The 12500-nt window shown below is 43.4% G+C and overlaps 1 protein-coding gene across 1 annotated transcript in view; it reads left to right on the top strand.

The window, feature by feature from the left end:
- Positions 1-12500, top strand: part of trappc9 (trafficking protein particle complex subunit 9) — a 234861-nt gene that overhangs the window by 96575 nt on the left and 125786 nt on the right. The window contains exon 17 of the mRNA XM_080836474.1: positions 4294-4412. Within this exon, the coding sequence (XP_080692600.1) occupies positions 4294-4412 (119 nt within the window). The remainder of the gene's footprint in view (positions 1-4293; positions 4413-12500) is intronic.

Here is a 12500-nt window from a genome sequence, read left to right as displayed (position 1 = left end):
TGTCTGATACACAGTGCGGGCACATGATGGCAGCACTCCGATCCTATCCGATTCTCTCCATGGGGTCTCCATGGGGGGTTAACTGCTCTATCTCAAAGCACATGGAAGTGACAAAACTAGATCAGTTCAAATCAAATGCGGAATGTTTACATCTGCTACCGTTGATTATACAGTAAATACGTTGTGAAATGAAACAAAACCGTTGATTATACAGTAAATACGTTGTGAAATGAAACAAAAACACACCACAGTTAAAGTTGTATTAGTATTGATTGATATCGATATGAATGGATTACATGACTAACAACGGGTGGAAAAGTAATATGAAAATATTTGTTCACTGAATTAGCGCGTTCTGTCCCAAACAGTTGCGTTCCAGTTTCTAAGTTTCACTTTCGCTTTCAGTATTTCAACGTGAATGAGAGGGAGCACAAGAACTGAGCGTCTAGCAGCGTTTATCATATCATATACATTATATATGATGCATGTATATGTCTGTGGGCACGATCTCAAGCACGTGCAAAAGTTGTTGTTGTCCAATTTGAATCAGATACGAGAGACACATGCGCGCCCAGTCCAATTACCAGCGGAATCGAATCGTGTGTCCAGGGGTTTACATCGGAGTCCAGTCAGACTCAAGTCGGACACAATGAATCTAGTTCTGGGGAGACACATGTGTCCAATATCCAATTTAAATCGGACTGAAATCGGAAATTGGACACATGTGTCCACACTGTGTTAGTCCGTTGTGAATTTTTACACAGCATTTATTGTCTTTATACATATCTTTGATGATGTCATACGTTTTGCCCCCAATTCCACTATCAATTAACTTCAACATAAGTCCGTCATGCCATACTGAGTCGAAAGCTTTGCTAAAGTCAATGAAGCAGCCTTTTTTAACATTTTGTACGTGTTCCTCTATGAGTGTGTGCAAGGTGTATATATGGTCAGTTGTTCTGTTGTTTTGAGAAAAGCCTATCTGGGATGAATTTATTATATTATTGTTCTGGATAAATGTTGTTATTCTGTTGTTCAGGATGCCACAGAATAATTTCCCTAAATTGCTTCCCTGTGAGATGCCTCTATAGTTATTGGGATTAAGTTTGTCACCTTTTTTATGAATTGGTGTGATGTGGCTCACCTTCCATTTTTCTGGAAAGTGGCCTGAGGCAAGGATTAAATTGAATAATTTCAAAGTTGCCTCTCTAAATTCTGGAGTGCTGTGTTTCAGCATTTGGTTATACACTCCATCAACGTCACATGATTTTTTGTTCTTTAGGGATTTTAATTTTAAGTTCAATTCTGATGATGTTATAGTGGTATCTAATTGATTTAGCCTGTCCTTTTCTGTCTCTTCAAGTTTTCCTAACTGAGATTTTAAGGTTTTTTGCTCAGAATTTAGGTTACCCTTTTTGTACAATTTTGCAAAATCTTCTGTCCATTTTCTACCATCAACTAATGGGATGACTTTTTCTTTTCTAGTTTTATCAAACTTATTCCAGTGTTCCCAGAAGGAGTTATGATCTAATGCGTCCTCCATTTCTTTGAGTTGGGCATGTATATGGACATTTTTTTTGTGTCTTAGAAGCAATTTGTATTTCTGAAGGGTGTTAAGATATTGTGTTCGAATTTCTTCATTTGCAGGATTTCTGTGTTTCTTAGTCTCACTTCTTTTCGCAATTTTTTACAGTCTTTGTCGAACCATTTGTTTTTGTTTGAATTCTTGTTTTTGGTAGTGGTGTGTTTGACTTTTTTTAATGACCTTTTAGCTGCAGTTAATAGTATTTCTGTCATTTGTTCGGCTGCTAAATTGATGTCCTCCCTGCTGTTTTCAAATTTGGTGAAAAGGAAGGAGTAAATCATATTTTCAACTTGGATGGAGTTTAGTTGCGTTATGTATTGTTCTGAATTTACTCATGTACTCCATGCATATTTTCATTACTCCATGCATATTTTGCAGGGAGTGGGTGTAAGGCTGGTATTGTTTTTGGTTGAAGGCTGTTAGGATTTTTTTTAAGACTGATAGTAATGTGGCTATGGTCAGACAAAGGCAGCTGTGGCATCACCATGAAGTTGTTAATTTGGCTTGGGTCTAAATCAGATATTGCGTAGTCCACCACACTGCTTCCCAGGGATGAACAGTAGGTGAATTTGCCCAGAGAGTCACCCCTTGTTCTGCCGTTGACAATGTAAAGGCCAAGGTCTTTGCAAATTATTAAAGGTTCCTTGCCATGTTTATTTAGTATGTTATCAAAGGTCAGTCTATGTGTACTCACAATGGTGTTTTGTTGGAGGGTATCAATATATTTAAGGCCAGCTGGGTCAGTAAAATCTAATTCGTTTGTGCGTTTAGGTCTCCCATTAGGAGGATTTTACCAATTGATTGAAATGCAATAATTTCTGATTTTAAGTTTTCAAATGAGGTTTCGGAGTAGTATGGTGATTCATAGGGAGGAATATACAAGGCACATAAATATGTGTCATGATCGGAGAAAGTGAGCTCTTTTGAGAGTTTGATCCATAAATGTGATGGTCCCTTCGTCACAATGTGAATATACTTTTTAAAAGATTCTCTGAACCAAACTATAATTCCTCCTGAGCTCCTGCCACATTTAATATTGGTGTGTTTAATAGCGGGTATATATATCTCACTATAATTTGGTATGGAATAGTGTTCCTGTCCATCTTTATTCCATGTTTCGAGTGCAATCAATATGTCACAATTATTTACAATATTTACAAAATCAACGTTGCGAGTCTTATCTCCGAATAAGGAGGAATGTATTCCCTGAACATTGTAGCAGGTAATTTTCAAAGATGTCATTACAACGAGATTTTTTGCCAGAGTTAATGGAGTTTCTCTACTCAGTACAACAATAAGAACTAATACCCCCCCCCCCCCTCCCCAAAAATAAAATAAAAAATGAAAATAGATAAAAAAAAATAAAAAAAAAATAAAAAATAGATACATAAATAAAAATTAAATAATAATGATAATTCATGGCTAGTTTAAGAGACTAGAACATATCATTTGGAGCATTGACCTTATCTCAGACAGATCTGTATCTCTATTAGGTACAGCAGCGGCAATAGTATTTGCCTGAACTGAGCTCTGTCCATCTTGGATTAAGGGACTATTCACTAAGTTTAGGCTTGAACGGCTTTCTCTGTTCAATGCAGAGTCTTTAAGGTTTTTAGCGAACCGCTTCATTCCTTCTATGTGGATGTGCACATTGTCATACAGATGGTTAACAGTAATGTTATTATGATGGACAATTTTAACATTATGTATTCCAGCACAGAGGGACATGAGTTTTGTATTCATTTTGTCAATGACACTTTTTGCTGTGTCACTTCTCGGGAGTAAAGAGGACATAATTACCTTTGTGTCTGGGTACTTATCTGAGGCAGATTTAACTAAACCAAATAATGCTTCTGCCACATCAGTTTTTGTGGCAGTGAAGTCGTTTGTCCCTGTGTGGATGATTATATGGGATGGGTTTTTGATGCCTTTCTGTAGTACATCCTGTGCTGCTTGTATGGTTGGGCACCAAAGTTTTTGGGCGTGGCTCCTTGGGAAAAGCCGTTTTTGGTCCAAGTGGTTCCCATTTGAGTCACACAGAATGAAGATGTTGTTCATTGGAGAGGAGGTTGGGCGGCAATGGCTGCTGCTTTGATGATGATGAGGAGGTTGCAGGTCTTGAGGTGACGCTGGGGGTACAGGCGCATCGACAGAGTTTGTTAGCTTTCTGCCCTTGCAGTTCAAAGGATATCCCCTAGAACCCTGTCTGTGCCGCTCGCTCTCTCTCTCGCTCTCTCTCCTTCTCTCTCCTTTCCATGTTTCTTGTTCTCCCATTTTTATCTTGCTTTTCTTCTTACAAGAAAGCAACCGCTGCCTGAGAAATGCTTTCTCGCCACTTCTTTGGCGTGAATGTATGTGCTGTTACAAAGTCATTTAACTACTACCATTATGTTGTGATGTGTGTGTGCCTGTGTGTCTGTGTCACTTTTTCGCTGTGGTTTGCATGTGCCCATGTGTGATTATTTAGTTTTTTTTTATGTGGTATCTGTGTTTTTGAACTCAGCTCTGCTTTTGTGGTGTGTGTGAGTATTTGAAGTTGTGTGTGTAGAAATGTATTTGATCTGGGCTCCAGTGTGTATGTCCTCTGATATCGTCTGTGTGACTTAGTGTGTGCAGGTTTTTATGTATGCGGGTACAAGTACTCAGTTCTCTCTACTGTGTGTGTGTGTGTGTGTGTGTGTGTGTGTGTGTGTGTGTGTGCATTGCAGATGGCATCAGTGTGACAGGCCTGTCTATCTCCAGCCCGCTTCGGCAGGTCCTGAAGTCGCGCGCTGATAACAAAACCGGCGGCACCGAGCCAGGCAAGTCCGAGTACAACCACGTGAAGGTGAGTGCCGCCACTTCTTACCGCCCACAGGAAACGCGTCAGAACCACTTCCTGTAATCCTCCAGTAGCTACAACTGTCTGGTATTATTAAAAATGACCAGCAGCATTGGATCTCTAATATCTTTGACAGCTAGATATGTGTGCTGTTTGTTCTTCAATGAGACTGTACAAGTCGTGTGTGTGTTTGTTCACGGGTGCGCGTGTGTGCTGAAGCGACAGTTTTTTTTTGTTTATATTTCATGGCTTGTAGCCCAGTTGTGTTTACTTACCATCTCCTCTCAGCTCGCTCCTTTGATGGTTTTGAGATAATGAGCATCTCTGGTTTATTATTGTAATTATTGTCTCTCTCTCTCTCTCTCTGTTTTTGTGTGTGTGTGTGAAAAGAACACTGCCTCTCCCACTGACATTATGACAGCCTAAAAGGAGCCTTTCAGCCTCTTGGGAGAGCGTGGCACCATAGACACACACACCCATATGAACTCCACTGCAGCTCATAGTGGAGGTCTGAAATGAACACCCTACAGACTGCCAATGTGCACAGTACAGCAACAGCATCTTTCATCATCTGAGGACGCTTTTGTAGATCTCACAGGGGACTACAGTATGGGAAGCCCTTTGAGGTTCTTGCTAAATAATAAAGGAAATATTTTTTCCCGTCTTATTAGTCCTTATATTGACAAAAAAGGTCATTTTTAGTTCTTGATTGCTTTTAAAAAATGAAACCCCAGAACTCGGTGCATCTTCAGAACTATTTTACAAAGAACCATTAATCAGACGGATCAAATGGAACCTTTCTACATGACTTGAGAGAACATGTTGCCGGCAAGCAAAGAAAAAGGTGGTTTCATCTCAGTAGCAGCACTCATTGGTGATTTAAATGTCTGCCTTTTTTCTCTGGAGTCTCAATAGAGAGTGTTTGCCCTGGGTCTGCTGTCTGTGTCTAGGTGCAGTGCAGACTGGCTTCAGCTCTCATCATCTGTGGCCATTCTGGCTCCCGATGGACAAATGGTCCAAGCTGCTCCTGTAGGGCTGTGTGGCTGGGATCTTTGGGTTCAGCTGCAATTTCATCCATTGCTGTTAGCTCCTGGTTTCCATGATTAACTCAATCAACTGAAATTGAATTGTTTGTTTGTTTGTTTGTGTGTGTGTGTGTGTGTGTGTGTGTGTGTGTGTGTGTGTGTGTGTGTGTGTGTGTGTGTGTGTGTGTGTGTGTGTGTGTGTGTGTGTGTGTGTGTGTGTGTGTGTGTGTGTGTGTGTGTGTGTGAGAGAGCGCGCGCACGTTTGTGTGTGGGCTGCTCTCACTGGAGTTCAGTGGGTTTGGCCCACTGAGTCCTGCATGGTTAGGCTGGTAGTTCTGTGTGTGTGTGTGTGTGTGTGTGTGTGTGTGTGTGTGTGTGTGTGTGTGTGTGTGTGTGTGTGCACACGCATGCGTGTGTGATGTGGTTCACTGAGTTCTACCTGTCAGGTAGAGCACAGCTTGACTGTGTCAGTCAGGGTCAGCATGCTTCATTCACATCCACAGGTGCTGGCCCTTGAGTTGAGAGGATGGATGGGTTGACTGACAGCCTGGTCAGTCAGCCATTGGCCCACATACTAAACATCGTATATGTACGATAGTATGGAGCCTATTTAGTGCACTGGAAGTGTGTAAGAAATTAAGAAATAAGCCCCAAGAGCTTGTGTTTTGCGCTGATTTTAGAACAGGTAAGGAGAGTTGTTAGGCACGACACGTCAATTTGTATACCGCCATTTATACTGAAATTGTTGAAAAGGTTTCCAAACGGGCTCCTCTTTACTGGTGCAGCGACAGGGGTATCTTGATGTTGAAGCTTCACTGTCTCAGATGATGTTGCAAGGATGTTGCTCCACTCCTTCCTCTAGCTGTAATTTGGATGCCAGTAAGATTTCAGTGACGATTCGCACCTATATCCCGTCACTGCCATAATCTCTCTCCCCTCTATGCCAGCATCAGCAAGTTTTTGTACAGTGGTGCTTCGCAAGCAGTGATTGGTGTATATGTAACGTCTTTCCTTTTTTGAAACATTTGATGCGCAGTTATATGGAAGGTTATCATAGAATGTTATGAGGACAACTTGAAAGGTAATTTTGGATTTTACAACGGCATGGAACGCGATTTAGCCAATCACAATCAAGGATTGGAACAATCAGTTTAAGAAAGCCACTTTTGCACCTATGTTGGTTTTTGAGGGTGGGGACATGAGGATCAGGATACAATCAGTCCATTCAACAGGCAAAGAATGTGTGTGTGTGTGTGTGTGTGTGTGTGTGTGTGTGTGTGTGTGTGTGTGTGTGTGTGTGTGTGTGTGTGTGTGTGTGTGTGTGTGTGTGTGTGTGTGTGTGTGTGTGTGTGTGTGTGTGTGTGTATCTTGTGTGTGTGTGAGAGTGTGTGTGTGTGTGTGTGTGTGTGTTTCTGTGTGTGTGTCTGTGTCTATCTTGTGTGTGTGTGTGTCTCTGTGTGTCTATGTGTCTGTGGCTGTCGTGTGTGTGTGTGTGTGTGTGCGCCTCAGTGAGTTGACTGCTTCACACATCCACACAATAAACACCTGCACAAACACATTCACAATTGCAATTATTTGCACATTTCAAGCTCTCCTGTTGTCCCTTGTCCCCTGTTGTGCACTGTTGAGATAAGGACCTTGGAGTGCAGTGTTTGTGGTCTGGATGTTTGTGATGAGTTTTTTTCTCCTTAAAGATAGACTTGTTATTGAATTGATTTGTGTTTAGGTTGAGAGGTGTGTTGTTTTCTCTGGGTTGGGAGTTACTGGGCTGTGTGCTTGTTTGTAAGGGTTTGTGAGAAAGACTGTGTGTTGTGCATCTAGTTCAGGTTCAGCAAGTTCATTCTGAGTCACACACATATGCAGACAGACAAACAAACACACATACACACACACACACACACACACACACACACACACACACACACACACACACACACACACACACACACACACACACACACACACACACACACACACACACACACAAACACATACCTCCACACTGAATAATTACAATAAATCACACACACACACACACACACACACACACACACAAATGCGATCCTCCCGTATTTTTACGTCAGCTGTGGCTTCCAGCACTCCAATTAATAATGTTGTGATTATGTTTCTCCTCATGCTCTCGACCAGAACAGGACAAATCAAGCGTACAAACACACACGTAAACACGTTATGGCACTCACTCACATGCAACCCTTTGTACCAACCATGTGCAAACACACACACGCACACAAACGCGCTCTCACTCACACACACACACACACAAACACACACACACACACACACACACACACACACACACACACACACACACACACACACACACACACACACCATCTCATCTTTTGTACTCAATTGACCCCTTTCTGTGCAAGGCAGTAAAGGGTTTTGCAAAGGGATGTATTAGTTTGTCTCCTGAAGTTTGCTGAAGTCTGTTCTATTTATCAGTCAGCAAAATACAGGTAAGGCCTCACTGCTTTCTGGGTCGCTCATCCCGGCCGTGCTTATGTGTGCAGTTTCAGGACATTTCCTCCTGAAATCAAACTGCTACTCTGTGGTGACAAGCCACTTTGTGTGGGTGTGGGTGTACTGTCAAATAAGCTGACTTCCTCTTGTACCTCGTCTCCTTAAAGCAAGACCGAAAACACGTCTGCACCCTCCAACATTTGTAGTATTAGTGTTTTAGTTCCAGCTGGGAAGGGAAAAGGTGTTGTGGCGCTGCTTTGTGTGTGTGTGTGAGAGAGTGTTTGTGAGAGGGGGAGGCTGTGTGTGTGTGTATGCGTGTGCGTGTGCGTGTGCGCTAGGGGTGTAAATCACACCCATCATGGCGATTCGATTCAGTATCGATTTCCTGACCCAACGATTTGATTATTTTCGATACTCATGAATACACCACGATACGATTCGATTCGATTCGATTAATTTGTTCTTTTTTTTACCTTACAGGCTAGACAATGTTTCAGATTTGAAATAAATCAATGAAAGCTGTTATATCGTTATGCATTTTATTTGAGAAACAACAGCCAATAACAGAAGTAGAAAAGTTGTACTCCACCTAGGCCTATGACAACCTCATTCACTGAAAAATAATAATGCCCCTGTTATAGATTCTGAAAAGCCTTGCATCAAAAAGTACTGTACAAAGTACAAAGTGTTAAGTAACAAAAATAGGCCTATACCACATTCACTATAGAATAACAATACTCAACAAAATCAGTGCAAAAGTGCACTAGCAGCAAACGGTAACAAAAAATAGGCCTGTAGTTAATTCAATTTAAAATGACAATGCTCCACAAAATCAGTGCAATGAGTGCAAATGTGCACTAGTAGCAGCAAATGGTAACAAAAAATACCCCTGTAGGCCTACTTCATTCACTATAAAATAAAAATACTCATCAAAGTGCACTAGCAACAAAAAGTAAAAAAAAAAAAAAAAAGAAAAATGTTTTTTTTTTTTTTAATCGATACTCTTGCGAACGTATCATCAGCTGTTGGATCGATGCATCGATGCAAAACGATTCTTTTTTTACACCCCTAGTGTGCGCGTGCGTGTGCGCATGCGCGTGCGTGCGTGTGCATGTGTTTGAAATGTGAAGTAATGTAGTCAAGCAGCCATGAAACAAGCTAGATCAGTCTCTTTCTGAGATAGCACCCACCTGATGGATAAGGTGTGTGTGTGTGTGTGTGTGTGTGTGTGGTGTGTGTGTGTGTGTGTGTATGTGTGTGTGTGTGTGAGAACATGTGCTTAGCGTTATGGCTATTCTCATTCCCCCCCTACAGCATCCTCAGTGTTAGAGGTAAGCGTATTCAGGATGGGAATCACCAGGTCCAATCCTCCCCTCCTGGGGCTGGAGGCTGAGGCTGGCACTGGACCACAGGCTTGCTCTCCTCCCTGGGCTCATCCGACAAGATGCCCGTAACCACTTAGCTCTGCTAATCCCCGCGCTGGACAATTACACTGCCTGTGGTGTAACACACACACACACACACACACACACACACACCACACACACATTGGTGCATTGGTATAAGCGAAGCGCATCCCTACATATAATACGTAAGTGCTTTGGATTAAACTGGTATGGATCTCCCTACCATACCCATACTCAGGTCAGCTCTGAGGAATCTTCTGTTGTGTATACGTGTTGGTGTGTATGTGTGTGTTATTGCCAGCTCCAACAGGCTCGTTATGCATGCCCAGATTCTCAGTGCAAAGGGAGCCTCATAAATCAGTGAGGTTGTGAAGCTGTGCTGCTCAGTGAGAAGAGAAATGAACATATTTACTTGACCTTTAACTGTGTGCCTGCACTCCCCTCTCCCTCCTTGGTTCCAGACTTTTACAGTCTGTGTGTGTGTGTGTGTGTGTGTGTGTGTGTGTGTGTGTGTGTGTGTGTGTGTGTGTGTGTGTGTGTGTGTGTGTGTGTGTGTGTGTGTGTGTGTGTGTGTGTGTGTGTGTGTGTGTGTGTGTGTGTGTGTGTGTGTGTGTGTGTTTGTGTGTGTGTTTGTAAACGTGTGTGTTTTCTGAAGTAGAGTGGGCATTTGTGTGTGTTCCAGTTTGTATGTGTGTGTGTGTGTGTGTGTGTGTGTGTGTGTGTGTGTGTGAGAGAGATAAAGTGTGTGCCTTGCTCACACAGAGGGTACAGACTCCCTTTCCACAAATCATTTACCCAGGTGTCCCTGCCTGATTGGAGTCAATGGCGGACCTGCGCTCCCTCCCCACGTGTGTATTTGTGTCAGGCTGCGAGTGTCAGCGTGTGTGTGCATCTGTCACATGACTCACCCTCCCCTACTGAGCGAGAAAAGCTTGGCCTGTCTCTCTCTTTCTCTCTTTCTCTCTCTTTTTTCTGGCATGCTCTCTCTGTCTCTCTTCTCCTTGCTCTGTGTGTGCGCCACCACCATAATCGCGGGGGCCATCACGCTCTGGGGATAGGAGCTGCTTTTGACTGACAGGTTTGCAAGAGGGAGAGAGGGGGGTTGGGGGTGGGGGAGGAAGTAATCAAGGCACCTTTAGTGATTCGCTGCGGGGTGCAGGCAAAGGCTTCTTCTACTTCTTCACTTAGGCCCTCTTCTGATGAACCTATCTGGCCATGACGGATGGCATCACACGCATCTCCCTCTCTCTCTCTCTCTCTCTCTCTCTCTCTCTCTTTCTTTCTTTCTCTTTCTTTCTTCATTTGTTTCTCTCTCTCCCCACTCACTCTGTTTCTTTCTCCCTTTCGGTCTTCATCATCCCCCCACTCACTCAGCTTCTTTCTCCCTTTCTGTCTTTATCGCTCTCTTGCTCTCTCTCTCTCTCTCTCTCTCTCTCTCTCTCTCTCTCTCTCTCTCTCTCCTCTGTGAAGGCTGCAGTAGCTGTAGGCCCGCTCCAAAGGGCTGTGCTCAGCTCATTGCTGCTGCGCTATCTTCAAACCTGCAAATTTTCATATGAGGCACGGAAAGCGGCACCCACAGATCCCACCACTTTAATAAGCCGGCCTGGCCCTGGCACGGGCTGATAGTCTTGAGCCACGCCACTCACCGCCGCCGTCAGTCTGTGCGTTTGTCCTGGCGGTGTATGGAGAGGGGGGGATTATGGGATTGCAGTGAGGATCATGCAGGTGAATTGTAGGAAGGCCAACGTGAAGTGTGAGTTGAGGGCTTATGTGCAGGGGCTGGAGAGGTTCAGGCGTACCTGTGTTGATGTTGGTTAAATGCTACAATAATAGACCAGGCTTATCATGAAGAAGTTGCCAGGAAGTTCTGGAAGTGTTATTTAGAAGGATGGTATTGGAAGGACAAAAATGGGGGGGGGGAACGTATTTTCTTTTTTATCGAATCTTGTGCCTCGGTGTGTGTGCGTTTGTTTTTCTGTGTGTCTCTGTGTGTTTTTCCTCCATTTTTCTCTATGTTTGTTTGTGGTATCTCCAGGGGCAGCAGGAGCTCCCCTCAGTACGGCACGACATTCAGGAGAAATGCGTTCAGTCGATACTGAGAAGGCCCCCAGAGCCCACTGTGTGTTTCCCAGCCAAATGGCGACAGTGAAATAGCATTTTAATAATTCCGCTTAAACACCACCTCCTCAGCTTTCAGCAGGGGAGAACACACTCACACACACACAGAAGACGATAGAATAGAAAGATTTCTGTTTTTCTTTCTGTAATTGTCCTGTTCTTTGTTTCCCCCCTTTAGCAAAGTACATGCCACTTTACAAGCTGTTATCTTTTCCCAAACCCACTGAAAATGACTTCATCTCAGGTTTTTACCCCCGCAGCAAAACGTCTGCGTGGATGTGTCTCAGCTCGCCGCACGGTGAAACACGGCGGAGGGGTTTGATCCCAGACGATATTTATTTTTTTCATCCGAGTGCACAGATTCTCTATTGCCTCCATCCCTCTCGGTGAGCGATTGCACAGTCGGTGGATATGATGATACCAGTGCGGCGAGTGGGGGAGACGCCGCGCTTAACGAGCGTGTCGGATTGGCGTCGGAGTGGGGTAAAACGGCTGGAGTGGCAACACGTGATGGGTAGGTGTTAGCAGATGAGGGCATGCCATCGCAATGCGCCGTGCCCCAAAATTCTCTGGTTTGCCACACAGCCTCGGTTTTAAGATGCAGATTACATGCTAATATACCTCAGTATTAAAATTCTGTGTAGCCAATAGTGTTTTCTTTTCATTGCCCTTATTGCTTTCTTCTTATGCGGCAGCCTTGTTTAAATGATGAAATTGATTGCTGGGAGGACGCTCTTGGCTTCTCAGAGGGACCAGCATCAGCGTGATGAAGGTTGGAAAAAGTATGGCGGAAAAAAATTGAAAAAGACACATTTATAAAATAAACCACAGGATTGCGTTCAGAGAGTTCCGAAGTAGGCCTGCAGTAAAAAGCTTTTTCATCTCCCCTTCATCTCCCAGTAGTCATCTTCTTAAGGAAACACTTTATAGAGAGAGAGAGAGAGAGAGAGAGAGAGTGAGAGGATGAGAGAGAGAGAGAGGATGAGAGAGAGAGAGAGAGAAGGGGATTCATTTGAGAGTACAATGCAGGTAACTGAAAGTCTCTTCAGAGATGTACTGTT

The sequence above is a fragment of the Sprattus sprattus genome, assembly GCF_963457725.1.
Source record: "Sprattus sprattus genome assembly, chromosome: 4".
Classification (NCBI taxonomy): Eukaryota; Metazoa; Chordata; class Actinopteri; order Clupeiformes; family Clupeidae; genus Sprattus; species Sprattus sprattus.
Note: the sequence above shows the minus strand (reverse complement) of the source record. Positions and strands in the feature narration are given on the sequence as shown.